This window comes from Bombina bombina, chromosome 11 (genome assembly GCF_027579735.1).
Source record: "Bombina bombina isolate aBomBom1 chromosome 11, aBomBom1.pri, whole genome shotgun sequence".
NCBI lineage: Eukaryota > Metazoa > Chordata > Amphibia > Anura > Bombinatoridae > Bombina > Bombina bombina.
In genome coordinates this window covers 162,573,038-162,596,785 of record NC_069509.1, presented here as the reverse complement: position 1 = coordinate 162,596,785, position 23,748 = coordinate 162,573,038, and the positions used below count along the sequence as shown (strand labels likewise).

At 42.0% G+C, this 23,748-nt stretch overlaps 1 protein-coding gene across 2 annotated transcripts in view; it reads left to right on the top strand.

Annotated features, from left to right (window-relative positions):
* The window catches only part of SMG1 (SMG1 nonsense mediated mRNA decay associated PI3K related kinase), a 348,909-nt gene that overhangs the window by 114,852 nt on the left and 210,309 nt on the right, over nucleotides 1-23,748 (top strand). For both annotated transcript variants that reach the window (XM_053695253.1, XM_053695252.1), the window contains exons 19-22: nucleotides 400-540; nucleotides 10,397-10,596; nucleotides 12,408-12,604; nucleotides 12,709-12,873. In XM_053695253.1, coding sequence (XP_053551228.1) covers nucleotides 400-540; nucleotides 10,397-10,596; nucleotides 12,408-12,604; nucleotides 12,709-12,873 — 703 coding nt within the window. The remainder of the gene's footprint in view (nucleotides 1-399; nucleotides 541-10,396; nucleotides 10,597-12,407; nucleotides 12,605-12,708; nucleotides 12,874-23,748) is intronic.

Here is a 23,748-nt window from a genome sequence, read left to right as displayed (position 1 = left end):
GTGGGCAGCTAACAGTGTAATCTACCTACATGAAGCAGTCTTTTTTTTTTTTTTTTTTTTTTATACGTTTGTATATTTCTACATTCATATTTTTGTGTTCAGAGGCATCTTTTTCTTTTCATCCCAATCTAGGGATGTGGTGGTGTTAAAAAATAATTTGATTTTCCCTTTCAGTTTTCTGTTCAAATTTTAGATTTTTAGGGGTTGGGTTCTTCAAAACACTAGTGCTCAAAATGTATCCTAAATTCTAGAGATGACTCTCCTACTCTGAAGGAGAGTGAAACTCAGGGGTTGAATAATTTCTTGGTGTTTGTACTCCACTTGGTTAAAGGGCCTTAACTTTTAGGGGCTGCACATTTTATTAACTAGCTATGTATTTTTTATTTATTTGAAATATAGCAGTGCCAACCATACAGAAATGCAAGAGATATCCTCTGCTATAAGAAACCACATGAGCAAATCACCAAGCAACACGTTCCACCCTCAGGATTTCTCAGATGTGATCAGTTTTGTTCTATATGGAAGTGCTCACCGATTAGGGTAAGTAAAAGTGTGGCTATGCTCCTGAATTCTCTATGCATTTACAGTTTTGTACTTGTGTGTCTAACTGCCACCTGACATCCGGGGACATCTGTTAATGGGCTGCATTTAAGGATACTCCTGCTTGAACAATTGAATTGCCTCTTTAATTGAACGACTCAGGTAGAGAAACAATAACCAAAATGTGTTCATAGCACAGGTGGACTGGATTCATTGAAGGTGGTGAAACTGAATCAGTTAGCTTTGAAGCTTCAGTTCACTCTCAGTAAAGTATAATGGAAATCAAAAGTAAACTGTCCTGATTCAGAGCAAGCAATTTCATAAACTTTCCACTTTTGATTCTGGTATCAAACTTGCCTATTTTTTTTTTTTGTTCTGCTTTGTTAAAATATTGTTCCTTTCCATGAGAGCATACTGTGGTAGGGTCAGGAGCATGCGTCTTGAGAGAATATGAATGCAGTGTTTGCAAAATTATTTGTAACTGTGCCATTAATACAGTGCTAAGGACAAATGCACACTCCTGAGCTTACCTCAGTATGTGCTCACGGAAAGTTTCAACAAAGACTGAGAGAGTTATAAATTTGATAATAGAAATTAATTGAAAGTCTAATTAATTTGAATGCTTTCTCTGAACCATCAACATTTAATTTTGACATCCATGTCCATTTAAAGTTTTGTTTCCGCTATTTACGGATATTAAAGGGACTTGAAACCTAAAGATTATTTTTCGTGATTTAGACAGAGCATGCAATTTTAAAAAAGTTTTCAATTTACTTTTATTATCAAATTTCTTTCATTCTCATTGTATTCTGGTGTAATACATGACAGGAAACACTGCTGCCATCTAGTGCCTTTGCAAATGTAGAACATTTCTTTCCTAAGATATGGTGAGTCCACGGCTTCAGTAATTACTGTTGGGAATATCACTCCTGGCCAACAGGAAGAGGCAAAGAGCACCACATTCAAACTGTTAAGTATCACTCCCTTACCCACAAACCCCTGTCATTCTCTTTGCCTTCGGTGCATGGAGGAGGTGAAGTTTAAGTGTCTGAAGATAAATTAAGATTTCATCTACAAGCAAGTTTTGAGTATAGCCGTATTCCACGTCATTCCTTGCAGTCTGGTAGTGGTGGCTTTAAAGCAGTTAGGAACTTGTAAAGAGGTACTTAGTGAGTTTTCCTAACAATTGCTGCCCTAGTTTAGAAAGCCAGAGTTGGCTACTCTGTTCTTTCTTTTTCAAAGGTCTCTGTGAAGAACTGTCTTCTCATTCCTTGTAACTGTCTACATGCCGAACAGCGGAGCAGGTAAGTGCTTTTTCTTCCTGTTGGGGAGACCATGCACTTAAATTAAGACACTGCTTTTTTATTGGGGCATAGATAATTCTGTTGTATGGGTTACACTGGGGCATGAAGCAGGCACTGTAGCATGTGTGAGAATAACATTTAAACTCTTAAAAATAAAGGGTAAAATGGTTTTATTAGGCTTTATTTTCTGACACATTTACTTGATAAAACAATACAAGTTTAAACTGAAAGTAAGGCTAAATTTTCTATTTCAGCAGCTTATTCATTTCCCCCTTGCTTTAAAATAAAACGATGCAACATTTTAAACTATCAGGTTTAAAAAAAAAATGGTTATTTCTGGTGCTCAGTGTACCAGGAAGCTATTTTTAGTGCCTCTCTGTGTCACAGCAGTAATTTGAGCTCGGCAGTTGCGGTCACATGACTGGCTTTACTTCATAACGTTTGAGGAAAAAGTTTTTCTCCATTTATGGGTGATCCAGTCTTTATTGGTAGTGGTAAGGCACCTCAGTAATTGAGGTGTGGGGTTGCCTGAGGGGTATTTTTGATGTTTATTAAATGTTTTTTTATTAACTTTTCTCACATAATCTTAGCTGGGGATCGATCCTAATTTGGGATAAAATTTAAAGTGAATTTTTTCCTTGGCTTATTTTAATTGAATATTAAAATCTTTGAAGCTTATCTGTTCAAGTTTATTTACTGTTTCACAACATGTCTGATATGGAGTAAGAGCCTGCTCTCATGAATTCATACTTATTATGTTTAGATACACAAATTGCAGCTCCTATGCAATTTTGTTCTTCATGTGTCAAGAAAACCTTGCAAAATAAAGGTAAACTTTTTGAGCCTAATGTCTCTCAGGATGATGCTGTTAAAATAATACCTCAGCTTTCTCCTGCTACGTCCCAAGCCACAGTGGCTTCACATGCAGTGCCCTGCGGTTCCTCTAACTCCTAGTGGAGTTTATTTAAAAGCAGAAATTGCTGCCCAGGTATCTTCAGCGTTATCTGCGGCATTAGCTGCCGTTCCCAGATTACAGGGAAAACACAAGAGGAAATCTAGAAATTCAGAAAGTAAGGTGCCTGTCCTCAGTTCTGCTTCCCAAGTTGCCCTTTCTCATAAGTCTGATGAGGAAGATAAATATGGACTTTCTGAGGGTGAAATCTCAGATTCGGACAGTATAATTCCTTCTTCTGAGGCTGAGGTGGTATCCTTCAGATTTAAGCTTGAACACCTTTGTGTATTGTTAAAGGAGGTTTTAGCTACTTTAGATGACTCCGATACCCCTGTCGTTGTCACTCCTAAGAAATCTAGTAAACTTAATAGTTTCTTTGATGAACCTTCCACTTTGGAGGTTTTTCCTGTGCCGGACTGTGCTAGGGAGGTTATCTCACAGGAATGGGAGAAACCAGGGGTGTCTTTTTTTTTTTTTTTTCCCATCTCCCATTTTTAAGAAAATGTTTCCTGTTGAGGATTCCATTAAAGACACTTGGTATACTGTACCCAAAGTTGAAGGGGCCATTTCCACTCTGGCTAAGAGAACCACTATTGATGATAGCTGATCTTTTAAGGATCCGATTGACCAGAAACCTGAGGCTTATTTGAAAAAGATTTATGTTCATCAAGGTCTCCATTGGCAACCTGCAGTGTGTATTGCCACCGTGACTAGTGCGGCATCTTATTGGTTCAATGCCTTGTCTGATTCTCTTCAAGTAGAGACTTCCTTGGATGAAATTCTAGATAGGATTAAAGCTCTTAAGTTGGCCAATTCTTTTATTGCAGATGCCATTTTACAGGTTGTTAGTCTAGGAGCTAAAACTTCTAGTTTCGCTATCCTAGCCCGCAGGGCGCTATGGTTAAAATCCTGGTCTGCGGACGTTTCCTCTAAAGTCAAGCTTCTGGCGATTCCTTACAAGGGCAAAACCTTGTTTGGACCCGGTTTGGCAGAAATGATCTTTGATATTATGGTTGGAAAAGGGTCTTTTCTACCTCAAGATAAGAATAGGCCTAAAGGACGTCAGAGTCATTTTCGTTTCTGTCGAAACTTCTGAGGAAAGCCTTCCCCTTCTTCTTCCAAGCAGGAACAATCCAAGTCTTCTTGGAGACCCAATCACTCTTGGAACAAGGGGAAACAATCAAAGAAACCCACAGCTGACTCCAAATCAGCATGAAGGGTTTGCCCCTGATCTGGGATCGGATCAGGTGGGGGGCAGACTTTCTCAGTTCTCTCAAGCCTGGATACGAGATGTCCCAGATCCCTGGCCTGTGGACATAGTATTCCAGGGCTACAAATTGAAATTCAAGACTTTTCCTCCCAGAGGCAGATTCTTTCTCTGAAGATTATCTGCAGACCACATAAAGAGAGAGGCGTTCTTGAAATGTATACAACATCTTTCCTCCCTGGGAGTGATAGTTCCAGTGCAGGAACAGGGTCTCAGGTCCTAATCCAACCTATTTGTGGTTCCCAAAAAAGAGGGAACTTTCCGTCCCATTCTAGACTTGAAGTGTCTAAACAATTTTCTCAAAGTTCCATCCTTTAAGATGGAGATTATACGCTCTATTCTTCCTTTTAGTACAAGAGGGTTAGTTTATGACAACCATAGTCCTAAATGATGTGTATCTTCATGTTCCTATTCACAGGAACCATCACAGATTCCTGAGATTTGCCTATACATTTCCAGTTTGTGGCCCTTCCATTTGGTCTAGCCACGGCTCCCGGAATTTTTTTCAAGGGTTCTGGGGGCTCTTTTGGCAGTGATCCGTTCTCGTGGAATTGCTGTGGCACCCTACCTGGACGACATATTGGTTCAGGCACCATCTTTTCAACTAGCAAAATATCATACAGAGATATTGTCTTTCACATGGTTGGAATGTGAATCTGGAAAAAAGCTCCCTTTCCTCTGCTACAAGAGTAGTGTTCTTAGGGACCATAATAGATTCTCTATTAATGAAGATTTTCTGACAGAAGTCAGGAAAAACAAAATCATTTCCTCTTGCCTCTCTCTTCAGGCTTCTGCTCATCCTTCAGTGGCTCAATGTATGGAGGTAATTGGTCTGATGGTGGCTTCCATGGACATCATTCCTTTTGCTCTATTCCATTTGAGAGCTCTCCAGTTGTGCATGCTTAGACAATGGAATGGCATCATGCGGATTTATCTCAGAGAACAGAGTTAGAGTGGTGGATTTCTCAGGAACATCTGTCTCAGGGCACGTGCTTTCGGTGACCACGGATGCCAGCCTGCTGGGCTAGGGAGCAGTCTGGAACTCGTTAAAAGCTCAGGGCCTTTGGAATCGGGAGGAGTCTGCTCTTCCCATCAACATCTTGGAGTTGAGGGTGATTTTACAATGCTCTATTGGCTTGGCCTCAGTTGTCCTCAGCCCAATTTATCAGGTTCCAGTCAGACAACATAACCTCTGTGGCTTACATCAATCACCAGGGAGGAACTCAGAGTTCCTTAGCCATGATGGAGTTTACTCGGATTCTTCAGTGGGCTGAGACCCACAATTGCTGTCTGCCATCCACATTCCAGGAGTAGACAACTGGGAAGTGGATTTTCTGAGCAGACAGACTTTTCATCCCGGGGAGTGAGAACTCCATCCAGAGGTGTTTTCCAGCTTAGTCCTCAAATGGGGGGGTGCCAGAGTTAGATCTGATGGCGTCCCATCAGAACGCCAAGCTTCCAAGGTACGGTTCAAGGTCAAGAGATCCGCATGCCGTTCTGATAGATGCTCTGGCGGTTCCTTGCGTTTTCAGATTGGCATACCTGTTTCCTCCGTTTGCTCTCCTTCCTCGAGTCATTGCTCGTATCAAACAAGAGAGGGCGTCAGTGATTCTAATAGCCCCTGCGTGGCCTCGCAGGATCTCGTTTGCAGACCTAGTGGAGATGTCATCTCTCCCACCTTGGAGACTACCTCGGAGGAAGGACCTCCTGATTCAGGGTCCCTTCCTTCATCCAAATCTTGTTTCTCTGAAGCTGTCAGCTTGGAAATTGAACGCTTAATTCTGTCTAAGCGTGGTTTTTCTGAGTCAGTCATTGAGACCATGATTCAGGCTCGCAAGCCTGTTACTAGAAAAATTTACCATAAGATATGGCGTAAATATCTTTATTGGTGTGATTTCAAGGGCTACTCTTGGAGTAGAATTAGAATTCCTAGAATTTTATCTCTTCTTCAGGAAGGTCTGGAGAAGGAATTGTCAGTCAGTACCCTGAAGGGTCAGATTTCTGCTTTATTAGTTTTACTACATAAACGTTTGGCAGATGTGCAATCTTTTTGTCAGGCCTTGGTCAAAATCAGGCTTGTCTTTAAGTCTGTTGCTCCTCCTTGGAGACTTAACCTTGTTCATAAAGTTTTACAGCTGGCTCTGTTTGAGCCGTTGCATTCCATAGACATTAAGTTATCTTGGAAGGTTTTGTTTTTTATTGCTATCTCTTCTGCGCGAAGAGTCTCGGAACTCTCAGCTCTGCAGTGTGATTCCCCTTATTTTTCATGCCGATAAAGCTGTTCTTCTTACTAAGTTAGGTTTCCTTCCTAAGGTTGTTTCTAATAGAAATATCAATCAGGAAGTTGTTGTTCCCTCTCTGTGTCCTAATCCTCCTTCTTCCAAAGAACGTTTCGTACATAATTTGGCTGTTGTACGTGCTCTTAAATTCTACTTACAGGCGACTAAGGATTTTCGCCAGTCTGCCCTCTTTGTCTGTTTCTCTAGGAAACGTAAAGGTCTGAAAGCTACTGCTACTACTCTTTTTTTGTTTACAAAGTATAATTTGTTTGGCTTATGAGACTGCGGGACAGCAGCCTCCTGAGAGAATTATGGCTCATTCCACAAGAGCGGTTTCCTCTTCTTGGGCTTTCAAAAATGAAGCTTCAGTGGAACAATATTGCAAGGCTGCAACTTGGTCTTCTCTACATACTTTTTCCAAATTTTATATTTTTGCCTCGGCTGAGGCTTCTTTTGGGAGAGAGGTTTTTCAAGCAGTGGTGCCTTCTGTTTAGGACTGCCTGTCTTGTCGCTCCCTATTTATCCGTGTCCTCTAGCTTGGTATTGGTTCCCAACAGTAATTACTCAAGCCGTGGACTCGCCATATCTTAGGAAAGAAAAACAAAATGTATGCTTACCTGATAAATGTATTTCTTTCCGGATATGGTGAGTCCACGGCCCCACCCTTTATTTTAAGACCGTTGTTATTTTGACTATAACCTCAGGCACCTCTACACCGTGTGTTACTCTTTTTTTCTCCATTTCCCTTCGGTCGAATAACTGCGGGTTGTGGGTAAGGGAGTGATACTTAACAGTTTACTTGTGGTGCTCTTTGCCACCTCCTGCTGGCCAGGAGTGATATTCCCAATAGTAATTACTCAAGCCGTGGACTCGCCATATCCGGAAAGAAAGAAATTTATCAGGTAAGCATAAATTTTTTATTTTTTTGCAAAACTGCTGCCATACAATGGTGCAGACACCCGCTTTCCAACAAAGTATACGAAGAATACAAAGTAAATTTGATAGTAAAACTAAATTGGGACTTCCGGTGGGCGGCTCTTCAAGATGGCTGCAGGCTTCTTTAACTCCGAGAAACCTCCTATGATTTACATTACACAGCCAACTTCTTATGCCATCTGCCTCTCCCTTGACAGAAAAGCTATCTGGGAACTTTCTGCAGATAGAAGCACTTCAATCTCTTCTTCCCCGGAAGGCTTTGTAAAGATATAATGGATTTAAATCCTGCATTGTTTATTCTACTGACACTGTTAAACTGGAGAGCAAACCCACGTGCTAAGTTTTATGCATATCTATCTGGTTCTTGTAAAACGCAGCTATTCACCCGTAAGGGTCTCAAGGCGCTGAGGGTTGCGGTTCAGTCGAAGAGCCAGGTCTTAAGGTCCTTTCTGAACTTAGTTAGGGCGGTAGCTTGTCTGAGGTGCAGCGGGTGGGTGTTCCAAGTCTTGGCTGCCAGGTGAGAGAAGGATCTGCCTCCCGCTGTGGTTTTTTGGGGATGACTGCGAGGGCTTGGTCGGCCGATCAAAGTTGTCTGGCAGGGGTGTAGAAGGTAACGCGGTGGTTCAAGTATTCGGGACCGATGTTGTGGAGGGCCTTGAATGCGTGGGTGAGAAGCTTGAAGGTTATTCTTTTGTTGATGGGGAGCCAGTGCAGGTCCCGCAGGTGTTTGGTGATGTGGCATTGACGGGGGATGGGATGTCGAGGATTAGTCTGGCCGAGGTGTTCTGGAAGCGCTGTAGTCTCTTTTGGAGCTTGATGGTGGAGCTGGCGTAAAGTGCGTTACCGTAGTCCAGTCGGCTGCTGACGACGTGTGAGTGACAGTCTTCCTGGTCTCGGTTGGGATCCATTTGAAGATCTTTCGCAGCAGGTGAAGTGTGTGGAAGCATGCAGAAGAGACGTTGATTTGCCGGTCCATGGACAGTGATGAGTCCAGGATGACGCCTAGATTTCGTGCGTGGTTGGAGGGTGTCCGAGGGCTGTGGACCACCAGGAGTTATTCCAAGCGGATGTCGTGGGACCGAGGAGGTCTTCGGTCTTGTCTGCGTTCAGCTTTAGGCAGTTGTAGCTCATCCAGGTGGCAACTGCTGTCAGCCCTTCGTGGACGTTTCTCTTGGCGGTGGTGGGGTCACTGGTGAGTGAGATTATTAGCTGGGTGTCGTCGGCGTAGGAGACGATGTTGAGGTCGTGTCGTCGGATGATGGCGGCGAGAGGGGCCATGTAGATGTTGAATAGGGTGGGGCTCAGCGAAGAGCCTTGGGGTACACCGCAGTTGATTTCTGTGGGCTTGGAGACAAGATGGAGAACATTATCTGTAACCTGAATGAGGCATTTACTCCATTATTTGACTCCCTGTCAGCAACTATCGAGGATCTTTTAAAAGAGGTATGAACCAAGGAAGTAGAAGTTGTCGATCTCTCTGTCAGCTTGGCAGTTCACAAAGTAGACAATCTGGTTATAGACTCTGACCAAGTTTTCCTAGCTCCCAATTCTATAAAACCAACTAAATTAAAATCTCCTCCAGTTTATTCTGCATGGTACCTACCTACAGAGGATTCAGAGTATCATATAGCTGTTACTACATTAGTGGAGGAACAAGTACTTATTCCTACTTTGAACATTTTTTACATTGCATTGAGTGCTGTGGAGGTCAGTGAGGTGCAGAAACAGCAGGCGGCATGGAAGGTAACTCAGAGATTCCTCTAGTGCAGCCATGTGGGAAACTCATGTCAACATTCCAGGAAAAGGCTTTAGTGGACTTTGGCTTATTAACCTTATAGCCCTGTCTGCCTGATCTATCAGCCCTTCTATCCCATCCTGAACTTTGAAAGGAAAGGGCAGCGTGGGTTAATGTAACTTTCATGTGGTTGGTTCCTTCCAGCACACATTTCAGTTTTTGTTTTATTTCAGATAGACTGCATGATTCTATGTAGTTAAAATAATTTTCTCCCTGCAACTCAGGAGTTGCAAGGGTTACATTCTGCTTTCTTGTTATCATAGGTTGATGTTTTAAGTCTTCAAGGTATGCCAAAATGTTATAACCTAAGAAGATCTCTGTTTTTGTCTTCTTTTTACTCGCACTCCTTCAGAATCACCTGAGCAGTTACTGTAATACTGAACCCATTTTATCAAATTTTCTTAATTCTCTTGGTATCTTTATTTGAAAAGCAAGAATGTAAGTTTAGATGCAGACCTATTTTTGGCGAACAACCTGGGTTGTTCTTGCTGATTGGTGGATACATTTATCCACCAATAAACAAGTGCTATCCTGGGTCTGAACCAAAAATTTGCTGGCTCCTTAGCTTAGATGCCTACTTTTTCAAATAGATAGCAAGAGAACGAATAAAAATTGATAATAGAAGTAAATTATAAAGTTGCTTAAAATTGCTGCTCTATCTGAATCATTAAAGAACAAATTTGTGTTCAGTGTCCCTTTTAACTATATTATAAGCAATTTGGTATAGTTTCTCAGCTGTGTCACCATAAATCAGATCAGCTGTGACATTCCAGCTCCTTACATATAAAACTGCACTATAGTCTATTACAGATTCCATGGTTTGTTCGGTTATGCCGTTTTGTTTTTGTGTTTTTTGTTATTTATTTGTGTTTAATTTAATATGAAAAATGAGGAAATCAAATGTCTATATGAGGGAGCTTATGAGAGCGAGATGCTGCAAGTTGAATCGCATAAATGGGTTATCTGACTCCCTACTCTTTATAAAAGGAGAGCTTAAAATGCTGCAGTATTAAAATGCCTCTGTGGAGATAATGGCAAAATGTGTAGTTGCATTACTATTTCTCTGACACTCTGCTTTTGTAAACTTTTCCGTGAACATATGGATTGTACTCTGTGTATGCTGTATGTATCCTTTATTATGTACTGTATATTTCCTCAATAAAAAGAATTATAAAAAAATCAAAAACTAAGTTGGAAAGTTGTTTAAAACTGTATACTCTCTTAATCATGAAATTAAATAATGGTGTTTCATCTCCCTTTACTGTATTTACATAAAAAGATTTTTGTTGTCCACTGATTCATTTTCATATTTCCCCCCCCTAGCAAAGACAATTGGCTTGAGCGTCTGTTTTACAGTTGCCAGAGACTTGATAAGCGTGACGCTTCGCCTATTCCTCGCAATCTGCTGAAGACTGAGGCTGTACTGTGGCAGTGGGCTGTATGGGAAGCCGCTCAGTTTACGGTACTGTCTAAGCTGAGGACACCTTTAGGAAGAGCACAAGATACATTTCAGACAATTGAAGGTATTATCTCAAAGACTGTGCTGTACGTTTTTGTTTTGTGTGTTTTTTGTTTTTGTTTTTTTTTTTTACAGTTTTTATCCTCACTACTTATTAAAGGGGCATCGTAATGTAAAATGTTCTCCCCTTTAAAATGTTACCAATTATCTGGTTTATTTTGAACTGTATTAATTTATTTACAAATAGCTTTTACCTTTATTTTGTTATTTGAAATAGCAAATTTAGTTTGTTAAAACCACCAACTATTCTGAAAATATGAATATTTTCGTATTCTCTGAATACGAATTGGCATCAACCAAGTAGGGGTTGGAGTGACGGATAATAAAATGTTTTTTTCCAATTGCTCTCATATCATCCTTTGTGTATAGAAAGAGATATGATAAGGAGACTTGTGTAAAGAGAAATAGGTCAGATAAGGATGTCTGCGTTTTCTGCAAGCACAGCCCATTTGAATGGGGTTTTTTTTTTGTTTTTTTCAATGAACAAAATCTGCTATGCCATATACAAAAATAAGCCTAAAGCAGCAGTTTTATATCTATGTACAATATGCCTTTAAACATCCCTAGCAGCAGTAAAAAAATGTGTGTGTGTGTGTGTGTGTATATATATATATATATATATATATATATATATATATATATATATATATATATATATATATATATATATATTACATACATACATAAACGATCATGAAAAACGTAGATCCAAAGGCAGGGTTAAAACTGTGAAAAGTCTTTATTTGAATTCCACATGAGATATAAAGAAGAAACCCACGGGGGTCCAGCACACACAGTTTACAAGCACAAAGTACTCAAGCATACATACACATCTCTATTAATATTTCTCCAGAAGGGAACTCTCACTTTAAATGTTTGAATAACAGGGTGCCAGCAAAAATATCCACAGCAAAAACTCCAGGCAGGCACTTTATGGATTTTAATATAGTAACACTTTTGTGACCAGTATGTGACATTTAGTAGTTAAGCTCGCCTACCTCTGATATTGTCTGTGGAAGGGGTGTTTTTAACTACGCATATTGGTTACAATAAAGGTGTGATTATATTAAAATACAGAGAGTGACTGCCTTTATGTATTCATAATAATTGTATTTAAGATACTTAATTTGCTGTGGTTTAGCTGCAGCAAACAAAAAAATTAAAAATGACTGCACAATAAGGTGTTTCACAAAGACTTAAACATATGCCAAGAGGGTGTGGTGTAGGCAGGTGTGATGGATGGGATCAGACAGGGACATTTTGGCCTGACTATAGTAGCTTAGGACTTGACATTTTGAGAACTGTGTGTATATGTATGTACGTGTATCTGTGTGTGTGTATATATATATGTATGTGTGTGTGTGTGTATATATATGTATATATATATATGTATATGTGTGTGTGTATATATATATATATATATATATATCTCACACACACACAATCCAGACGAGCCCAGCACACTCCAGCTTAATCTTTAGCATCTGGGGTGCAATTCAAATATTCAATAATAATCCACCATGGAAAGCACTCTGTTTTTTTAACACACAGATCACTTTAATATATTAATGTTTTCGGGGTCGCCCCTGTCCTCAGATGGTTATGTATCAGAGGATGGGGGCGACCCAGTAAATGTTAATATATTAAAGTGATCTGGTTTTTTTCATGGTGGATTATATATAACAAGTCTCCATAAGCTTTAAAAACAAAAGTGGTTTATTCAGGACAGAGTTGTATTTATTTTTAATTGATCTTCTCTGATTATCCTTTGAGTAACCATGAGTAGTGTTTATAACTTTGCGGCTCTGTTGGCAGGTATAATACGAAGCTTGGCAGCTCATACCTTAAACCCAGATGAGGATGTCAGCCAGTGGACAACAGCAGATAGTGATGAAGGGCACGGTAACAACCAGCTGAGGCTAATCCTTCTCCTACAGTACCTAGAAGACCTGGACAAACTGATGTATAATGCTTATGAAGGATGTGCTAACGCGTTAACTTCTCCTCCCAAGGTTAGGACTGTTTAACTCTTGTATGTTCAGTGTTAGATTCCTAACCTACATGAGGCTGTGTGCATTTGTGTATATGTAATAAAAACAAATTCTTCCTCTTTAAGGTCATCAGGACATTTTTTTATACTAACCGTCAAACATGCCAGGACTGGCTCACCCGAATTAGAATTGCCATCATGCGGGTTGGACTGTTGGCTGGGCAGCCAGCGGTAACGGTCAGGCATGGCTTCGATTTGCTTTCAGAGATGAAGAACAGTAGTGTACCTCAGGTAATAGTCTGCGGTTCAGGGGTAAACTTATTTGTAGCGTTTCATAGAATTCTTTACAGCAAAAGTTTCAAATGATATCTCTGCAAGAATGCATTAGCTAGTGGAATTTTGGAACAGACATTTATTAATGTAATGTTTACAGTTTTTCAGTCTATTGCTGCAAGTTCTCTGGATATCATACAATAGCCTCCAGAAAACCATGAGTTACCAGCTTTCACCCTTGCTGCCTTTGGTTAAAAACTGCACAAATTTACTGTAGTTTAGCAATGTGCTTGTCCTATGTAATATTACAAAAAATATGCTCTAGATCAGTGCTTGACAAATCTGTTTAAACATTAGTAGCCAGTAAGAATATTTTGGAGCCAGGCATATTTTTAGGAGCCAGCCAGATGTATTTGTATATAGATATATGGAAAATAACCCCAAAACTTAGGAGCCAGGGGTAAAATTCTAGGAGCCAGTGGCTCCCAGGCTCCTGGGTTTGTCGAGCCCTGCTCTAGATTATCAAGATTGCAAGTACAGCAGAGGAAATATAATAAGTTGAAACCAAAGGCTGTTGTGACATGTTAGGGGTGTAGTAGTCATACATGAGCTGAATGAGGCTTTATAAATCTTGAGTACTGTGCAGTCACAAGGGACCCACAAGAAATTGCCCCTTTGTGATTCTATAATCTTAGTATGTAGATCCGTTTTCAGTTACTCCTGCAGCTGTGTTTTTAATAAGGGAATCCACCTGTAATCGACCCACAAAAGGGGTTTTAAACACACACTAGAAATACCACTTGGGACTGCTTGTCCCTTTGGAAAATGCAGCTAATCCAATCAACGCTAGTTGGATCAGCAGCATTTTCTGCTCGGGACCAGCAGTGCTCTGCGAATCCCGAGAGGTATTTCTACTGTGTGTTTTAACCCCTTTAACAGATTAGAGCATGTGATTATTTTTTTTCCTTTTAATGGCCCTTTAATAAAATCTAATGTTAGAGCATTTTATTATTGCACTGTTGTATGTATATGAAATATGTATTTCTTTCCTATTGCATGGAGAGTCCACAACGTCATTCCAATTACTAGTGGGATATTCAACTCCTGGCTGTTAAGTGTAACTTCCCTTACTCATAATCCCAAGTCATTCTTTTTGCCTCTGTCGTGTCTGAAGATATTTAATCCTTTTATGGGTACTTTTCCCTGCAATCAAGGATTGGGGTTATGCTGCGTCAATGTCAATATCTTTAGTAAGAGTAGTGGTGGCTATTAGCAGTTAGAAAGTGGCGAGGTTGTCTTTGCTTTATTTCTAACATTATTGCTACCACTTATAGAAAGCCAGGGTTGGTTACTCTGTTCTTTCTTTTTCTACAGGTCCCTGTTAGCGGTCAAGTGAGGCTATCAGACTGGTAGCTGCTTTTCCCTGAGGGTAAGTCCTTTTATTTATATTTCTTAGGGCAGAGAGATTTCTTTTTAATGACACGGTGAGTCCATGGATCATCTCTAATTACTATTGGGAATATCACTCCTGGCCAGCAGGAGGCGGCAAAGAGCACCACAGCAAAGCTGTTAAATATCACCTCCCTTCCCTCCAACCCCAGTTATTCTCTTTTCCTACGTTAAAAGCAAGGAGGTGGTAAAGATTAGGTGTCTGAAAGAAGATTCTTCAATCAAGATTTTATATTTCTCTTGTTAAGTGTATCCAGTCCACGGATCATCCATTACTTGTGGGATATTCTCCTTCCCAACAGGAAGTTGCAAGAGGATCACCCACAGCAGAGCTGCTATATAGCTCCTCCCCTCACTGCCATATCCAGTCATTCTCTTGCAACTCTCAACTAAGATGGAGGTCGTAAGAGGACTGTGGTGTTTTATACTTTATTTCTTCAATCAAAAGTTTGTTATTTTTAAATGGTACCGGAGTGTACTGTTTATCTCAGGCAGTATTTAGAAGAAGAATCTGCCTGCGTTTTCTATGATCTTAGCAGAAGTAACTAAGATCCCTGAGGCTTCCCACTGTTGTAATATGAGTGGGAGTGGCCTATTTTGGCGTTTTTTTGCACAGCAAAAATTACAGACACAGACATCCAGCTTCTTCCTGCATGATCCAGGACTTCTCTGAAGGGCTCAAAAGGCTTCAAAAGTCTTATTGAGGGAGGTAAAAAGCCACAGTAGAGCTGTGGCAGTTGTTGTGACTGTTTAAAAAACGTTTTTGTCATTTGTTATTCCGTTTTTGGTATTAAGGGGTTAATCATCCATTTGCAAGTGGGTGCAATGCTCTGCTAACTTATTACATACACTGTAAAAATTTCGTTAGTGTAACTGCATTTTTTCACTGTTATTTCAAAATTTGGGAAAATTTGTGTTTCTTAAAGGCGCAGTAACGTTTTTTATATTGCTTGTAAACTTGTTTTAAAGTGTTTTCCAAGCTTGCTAGTCTCATTGCTAGTCTGTTTAAACATGTCTGACACAGAGGAACCTACTTGTTCATTATGTTTGAAAGCCATGGTGGAGCCCCATAGGAGAATGTGTACTAAATGTATTGATTTCACCTTAAACAGTAAAGATCAGTCTTTATCTATAAAAGAATTATCACCAGAGGGTTCTGTCGAGGGGGAAGTTATGCCGACTAACTCTCCCCACGTGTCAGACCCTTCGCCTCCCGCTCAGGGGACGCACGCTAATATGGCGCCAATTACATCAGGGACGCCCATAGCGATTACCTTGCAGGACATGGCTGCAATCTTGAAAAATACCCTGTCAGAGGTATTATCTAGATTGCCTGAATTAAGAGGCAAGCGCGATAGCTCTGGGGTTAGGAGAGATACAGAGCGCGCAAATGCTGTTAGAGCCATGTCTGATACTGTGTCACAGTATGCAGAACATGAGGACGGAGAGCTTCAGTCTGTGGGTGACATCTCTGACTCGGGGAAACCTGATTCAGAGATTTCTAATTTTAAATTTAAGCTTGAGAACCTCCGTGTATTGCTTGGGGAGGTATTAGCTGCTCTGAATGACTAACACAGTTGCAATTCCAGAGAAATTGTGTAGGCTGGATAGATACTATGCGGTGCCGGTGTGTACTGACGTTTTTCCTATACCTAAAAGGCTTACAGAAATTATTAGCAAGGAGTGGGATAGACCCGGTGTGCCCTTTTCCCCACCTCCTATATTTAGAAAAATGTTTCCAATAGACGCCACTACACGGGACTTATGGTAGACGGTCCCTAAGGTGGAGGGAGCAGTTTCTACTTTAGCAAAGCGTACCACTATCCCGGTTGAGGACAGTTGTGCTTTTTCAGATCCAATGGATAAAAAATTGGAGGGTTACCTTAAGAAAATGTTTATTCAACAAGGTTTTATTTTACAGCCCCTTGCATGCATTGCGCCTGTCACTGCTGCGGCGGCATTCTGGTTTGAGGCCCTGGAAGAGGCCATCCAGACAGCTCCATTGAATGAAATTATTGACAAGCTTAGAACGCTTAAGCTAACTAACTCATTTGTTTCTGATGCCATTGTTCATTTGACTAAACTAACGGCTAAGAATTCCGGATTCGCCACCCAGGCGCGTAGGGCGCTATGGCTTAAATCCTGGTCAGCTGACGTGACTTCAAAGTCTAAATTACTCAACATTCCTTTCAAGGGGCAGACCTTATTCGGGCCTGGCTTGAAGGAAATTATTGCTGACATTACTGGAGGCAAGGGTCATTCCCTTCCCCAGGACAGGGCCAAATCAAAGGCCAAACAGTCTAATTTTCGTGCCTTTCGAAATTTCAAGGCAGGAGCAGCATCAACTTCCTCCGCTTCAAAACAAGAGGGAACTGTTGCTCATTCCAGACAGGCCTGGAAACTTAACCAGTCCTGGAACAAGGGCAAGCAGGCCAGAAAGCCTGCTGCTGCCCCCAAGACAGCATGAAGGAACGGCCCCCTATCCGGAAACTGATCTAGTGGGGGGCAGACTTTCTCTCTTCGCCCAGGCGTGGGCAAGAGATGTTCAGGATCCCTGGGCGTTGGAGATCATATCTCAGGTATATCTTCTGGACTTCAAAGCTTCTCCTCCACAAGGGAGATTTCATCTTTCAAGGTTATCAGCAAACCAGATAAAGAAAGAGGCATTCCTAAGCTGTGTGCAAGACCTCCTAGTAATGGGAGTGATCCATCCAGTTCCGCGGACGGAACAAGGACAGGGATTTTATTCAAATCTGTTTGTGGTTCCAAAGAAAGAGGGAACCTTCAGACCAATCTTGGATCTAAAGATCTTAAACAAATTCCTCAGAGTTCCATCATTCAAAATGGAAACTATTCGGACCATCCTACCCATGATCCAAGAGGGTCAGTACATGACCACAGTGGACTTAAAGGATGCCTACCTTCACATACCGATTCACAAAGATCATCATCGGTTCCTAAGGTTTGCCTTTCTAGACAGGCATTACCAATTTGTAGCTCTTCCCTTCGGGTTGGCCACTGCCCCGAGAATTTTTACAAAGGTTCTGGGCTCACTTCTGGCGGCTCTAAGACCGCGAGAGGAATAGCGGTGGCTCCGTATCTAGACGACATCCTGATACAGGCGTCAAGCTTTCAAATTGCCAAGTCTCATACAGAGATAGTTCTGGCATTTCTGAGGTCGCATGGGTGGAAAGTGAACGTGGAAAAGAGTTCTCTATCACCACTCACAAGAGTCTCCTTCCTAGGGACTCTTATAGATTCTGTAGAGATGAAAATTTACCTGACGGAGTCCAGGTTATTAAAACTTCTAAATGCTTGCCGTGTCCTTCATTCCATTCCACGCCCGTCAGTGGCTCAGTGCATGGAAGTAATCGGCTTAATGGTAGCGGCAATGGACATAGTGCCATTTGCGCGCCTGCATCTCAGACCGCTGCAATTATGCATGCTAAGTCAGTGGAATGGGGATTACTCAGATTTGTCCCCTCTACTAAATCTGGATCAAGAGACCAGAGATTCCAACAGATGCCAGCCTTCTAGATTGGGGCGCAGTCTGGAACTCCCTGAAGGCTCAGGGATCGTGGACTCAGGAGGAGAAACTCCTCCCAATAAATATTCTGGAGTTAAGAGCAATATTCACTGCTCTTCTAGCTTGGCCTCAGTTAGCAACACTGAGGTTCATCAGATTTCAGTCGCACAACATCACGACTGTGGCTTACATCAACCATCAAGGGGGAACCAGGAGTTCCCTAGCGATGTTAGAAGTCTCAAAGATAATTCGCTGGGCAGAGTCTCACTCTTGCCACCTGTCAGCAATCCACATCCCAGGCGTAGAGAACTGGGAGGCGGATTTTCTAAGTCGTCAGACTTTTCATCCGGGGGAGTGGGAACTCCATCCGGAGGTGTTTGCTCAACTGGTCCATCGTTGGGGCAAACCAGAACTGGATCTCATGGCATCTCGCCAGAACGCCAAGCTTCCTTGTTACGGATCCAGGTCCAGGGACCCGGGAGCAACGCTGATAGATGCTCTAGCAGCTCCTTGGTTCTTCAACCTGGCCTATGTGTTTCCACCGTTTCCTCTGCTCCCTCGACTGATTGCCAAAATCAAACAGGAGAGAGCATCAGTGATTCTGATAGCGCCTGCGTGGCCACGCAGGACCTGGTATGCAGACCTAGTGGACATGTCGTCTCTTCCACCATGGACTCTGCCTCTGAGGCAGGACCTTCTAATACAAGGTCCTTTCAATCATCCAAATCTAATTTCTCTGAGACTGACTGCATGGAGATTGAACGCTTGATTCTATCAAGGCGTGGCTTCTCCGAGTCAGTCATTGATACCTTAATACAGGCTCGGAAGCCTGTCACCAGGAAAATCTACCATGAGATATGGCGTAAATATCTTTATTGGTGTGAATCCAAGAGTTACTCATGGAGTAAGGTTAGGATTCCTAGGATATTGTCCTTTCTCCAAGAGGGTTTGGACAAAGGCTTATCAGCTAGTTCTTTAAAAGGACAGATCTCTGCTCTGTCTATTCTTTTGCACAGACGTCCAGGCATTTTGTCAGGCTTTGGTTAGGATTAAGCCTGTGTTTAAAACTGTTGCTCCCCCGTGGAGCTTAAACTTGGTTCTTAAAGTTCTTCAGGGAGTTCCCTTTGAACCCCTTCATTCCATTGATATTAAACTTTTATCTTGGAAAGTTCTGTTTTTGATAGCTATTTCCTCGGCTCGAAGAGTCTCTGAGTTATCTGCCTTACATTGTGGTTCTCCTTATCTGATTTTTCATTCAGACAAGGTAGTTCTGCGTACCAAACCTGGGTTTTTACCTAAGGTGGTTTCTAACAGGAATATCAATCAAGAGATTGTTGTTCCATCATTGTGTCTTAATCCTTCTTCAAAGAAGGAACGTCTTTTGCATAATCTGGACGTAGTCCGTGCCTTGAAGTTTTACTTACAGGCTACTAAAGATTTTCCTCAAACATCTGCCCTGTTTGTCGTTTACTCTGGACAGAGGAGAGGTCAAAAAGCTTTGACAACCTCTCTCTCCTTTTGGCTTCGGAGCATAATACGCTTAGCCTATGAGACTGCTGGACAGCAGCCCCCTGAAAGGATTACAACTGATTCTACTAGAGCTGTGGCTTCCACCTGGGCCTTTAAAAATGAGGCCTCTGTTGAACAGATTTGCAAGGCTGCGACTTGGTCTTCGCTTCACACCTTTTCAAAATTTTACAAATTTGACACTTTTGCTTCTTCGGAGGCTGTTTTTGGGAGAAAGGTTCTACAGGCAGTGGTTCCTTCCGTTTAAGTTCCTGCCTTGTCCCTCCCATCATCCGTGTACTTTAGCTTTGGTATGGTATCCCACAAGTAATGGATGATCCGTGGACTGGATACACTTAACAAGAGAAAACATAATTTCTCTTGTTAAGTGTGTTCAGTCCACGGATCATCCATTACTTATGGGATATATTCTCCTTCCCAACAGGAAGTTGCAAGAGGATCACCCAAGCAGAGCTGCTATATAGCTCCTCCCCTCACATGTCATATCCAGTCATTCTCTTGCAACCCTCAACAAAGAAGGAGGTCGCGAGAGGAGTTGGAGTTCTTACTTAATTATTCTTCAATCAAAAGTTTGTTATTTTAAATGGCACCGGAGTGTGCTGTTTTTCTATCTCAGGCAGTATTTGGAAGAAGAATCTGCCTGCGTTTTCTATGATCTTAGCAGGCGTAACTAAGATCCACTGGCTGTTCTCGACATTCTGAGGAGTGGGGTAACTTCAGAAAATGGGAATAGCATGCGGGGTCCCCCGCAAATGAGATGTGCAGTACAATATTTTCTGGGAATGGAATTGACTAAGAAAACACTGCTGTTACCCATATGATGTAAGTACAGCCTTAAATGCTGTAGTAGCGACTGGTATCAGGCTGATAAATGTATGCACAGTCGAGTTATTTTCTAGGGACTAGAATTTGACTGAGAAAATACTGTTAATACTGAAATAATGCTTAAGCCTTATCTGCAGTAGAAGCGACTGGTAGCAGGCTTAGTGATAACTTTGGATGACATTGAAAAAGTTTGTTTTTAAAACGTTTACTGGCATGTTATTCGTTTTGTGAGGTACTTTGGTGATAAATCCTTTTGGGCATGATTTTTTTCCACATGGCTAACGTATTTTTCTGCATAGAAACCGTTATATCAGTTCTCCCACTGTTGTGATATGAGTGGGAGGGGCCTTTTTTAGCGCCTTGTTGCGCAGTTAAAATTCTAGCACAGTCTTCCTGCTTCTTCCTCCTTGATCCAGGACGTCTCCAGAGAGCTCAGGGGTCTTCAAAATTCATTTTTGAGGGAGGTAATCAGTCACAGCAGACCTGTGACAGTGTGTTTGACTGTGATAAAAGCGTTAAATCTTAATTTGATATCCGTTTTTGGGTATTGAGGGGTTAATCATCCTTTTGCTAATGGGTGCAATCCTCTGCTAATTAATACATTTACCGTTAAGAATTAGTTCTTGGTTAATTCAACTGTGTTTTTTAAAAGCGCTGCAGCGTTTTTTATATTGCTTGTAAACTTATTGAAAGTAATTTCCAAGCTTGCTAGCTTCATTGCTGATCTGTTTAAACATGTCTGATACAGAGGAATCTGCTTGTTCATTATGTTCAAAAGCCGATGTGGAGCCCAATAGAAATATGTGTACCAATTGTGTTGATATTACTTTGAATAAAAGTCAATCTGTACCGATAAAGAAATTATCACCAGACAACGAGGGGGAAGTTATGCCGTCTAACTCTCCTCACGTGTCAGTACCTTCGTCTCCCGCTCGGGAGGTGCATGAGATTGAGGTGCCAAGTACATCAAGGCACTTACAAATCACTTTACATGATATGGCTAATGTTATGAAAGAAGTATTATACAATATGCCCGAGTTAAGAGGCAAGCGCAATAGCTCTGGGTTAAGGACAGAGCGCGCCGATTACACGAGAGCCATGTCTGATACTGCGTCACAATTTGCAGGACATGAGGACGGAGAGCTTCATTCTGTGGGTGACGGTTCTGATTCGGGAAGACCGGATTCAGAAATTTCAAATTTTAAATTTAAGCTTGAGAACCTCCGCGTGTTGCTAGGGGAGGTGTTAGCGGCTCTGAATGATTGTGACACGGTGGCAATCCCAGAGAAATTATGTAGGCTGGATAAATACTATGCGGTACCGGTGTGTACTGACGTTTTTCCTATACCAAAAAGGCTTACAGAAATTATTAGCAAGGAGTGGGATAGACCTGGTGTGCCCTTTTCCCCTCCTCTGATATTTAGAAAAATGTTCCCTATAAATGCCGCCACACGAGACTTATGGCAGACGGTCCCTAAGGTGGAGGGAGCAGTTTCTACTTTAGCCAAGCGTACCACTATCCCGGTGGAGGATAGTTGTGCTTTCTCAGATCCAATGGATAAAAAATTAGAGGGTTACCTTAAGAAAATGTTTGTTCAACAAGGTTTTATATTACAGCCTCTTGCATGCATTGCGCCTGTCACTGCTGCAGCGGCATTCTGGTTTGAGTCTCTGGAAGAGGCGATTCGCACAGCACCATTGGATGAGACTTTGAGCAAGGTTAGAACGCTTAAGCTAGCTAATGCGTTTGTTTCGGATGCCGTAGTGCATTTAACCAAACTTACGGCTAAGAATTCCGGATTCGCCATACAGGCGCGCAGAGCGCTATGGCTTAAATCCTGGTCAGCAGATGTAACTTCTAAATCTAAACTACTGAATATTCCTTTCAAAGGGCAGACCTTATTCGGGCCCGGCTTGAAGGAGATTATTGCTGACATTACTGGAGGTAAGGGCCACTCCCTTCCTCAGGACAGGGCCAAATCAAAGGCCAAACAGTCTAATTTTCGTGCCTTTCGTAATTTCAAGGCAGGAGCAGCATCAACTTCCTCCGCTCCAAAACAGGAAGGAACTACTGCTCGTTACAGACAAGGTTGGAAAGGCAACCAGTCATGGAACAAGGGCAAGCAGGCCAGAAAGCCTACTTCCGCCCCTAAGACAGCATGAAGACAGGGCCCCCTTTCCAGAGACGGATCTAGTGGGGGGCAGACTTTCTCTCTTTGCCCAGGCTTGGGCAAGAGATGTACAGGATCCCTGGACGTCGGAGATTATATCTCAGGGATACCTTCTGGATTTCAAAATTTCTCCTCCACAAGGGAGGTTTCATCTGTCAAGGTTATCAACAAACCTAGTAAAGAAAGAGGCAATTCTACAATGTGTACAAGACCTCTTAGTGATGGGAGTGATCCACCCAGTTCCGCGAACAGAACAAGGGCAAGGGTTTTACTCAAATCTGTTTGTGGTTCCCAAAAAAGAGGGAACCTTCAGACCAATCTTAGACTTAAAAATCTTAAACAAATTCCTAAGCGTTCCATCGTTCAAGATGGAAACCATTCGGACCATCCTACCCATGATCCAAGAGGGTCAATATATGACCACAGTGGACTTAAAGGATGCCTACCTTCACATACCGATTCACAGAGATCATTATCGGTACCTAAGGCTTGCCTTTCTAGACAGGCATTACCAGTTTGTAGCTCTTCCCTTCGGGTTAGCTACGGCTCCGAGAATTTTTACAAAGATTCTGGGTTCGCTTCTGGCGGTACTAAGACCGCGAGGCATTGCGGTGGCTCCGTACCTAGACGACATTCTGATACAAGCGTCAAGTTTTCAAAATGCAAAGTCTCATACAGAGATAGTTCTAGCATTTCTGAGGTCGCATGGGTGGAAAGTGAACATGGAAAAGAGTTCTCTGTTTCCACTCACAAGGGTCCCCTTCCTAGGGACTCTTATAGATTCTGTAGAGATGAAGATTTACCTGACGGAGTCCAGGTTATCAAAAATTCTAAATGCTTGCCGTGTCCTTCATTCCATTCCAAGCCCATCAGTAGCTCAGTGCATGGAAGTAATCGGCTTAATGGTCGCGGCAATGGACATAGTGCCATTTGCGCGCCTGCATCTCAGACCGCTGCAATTATGCATGCTAAGTCAGTGGAATGGGGATTACTCAGATCTGTCCCCTTTACTGTATCTGGACCAGGAGACCAGGGATTCTCTCCTCTGGTGGTTGTCTCGGGTTCATCTGTCCAAAGGAATGACCTTTCGCAGACCAGATTGGACGATTGTAACAACAGATGCCAGCTTACTAGGCTGGGGCGCAGTCTGGAACTCCCTAAAGGCTCAGGGATCGTGGACTCGGGAGGAGAAACTCCTTCCAATAAACATTCTGGAATTAAGAGCAATATTCAATGCTCTCCTAGCTTGGCCTCAGTTAGCAACACTGAGGTTCATCAGGTTTCAGTCGGACAACATCACAACTGTAGCTTACATCAATCATCAAGGAGGAACCAGGAGTTCCCTAGCGATGTTGGAAGTCTCAAAGATAATTCGCTGGGCAGAGTCTCACTCTT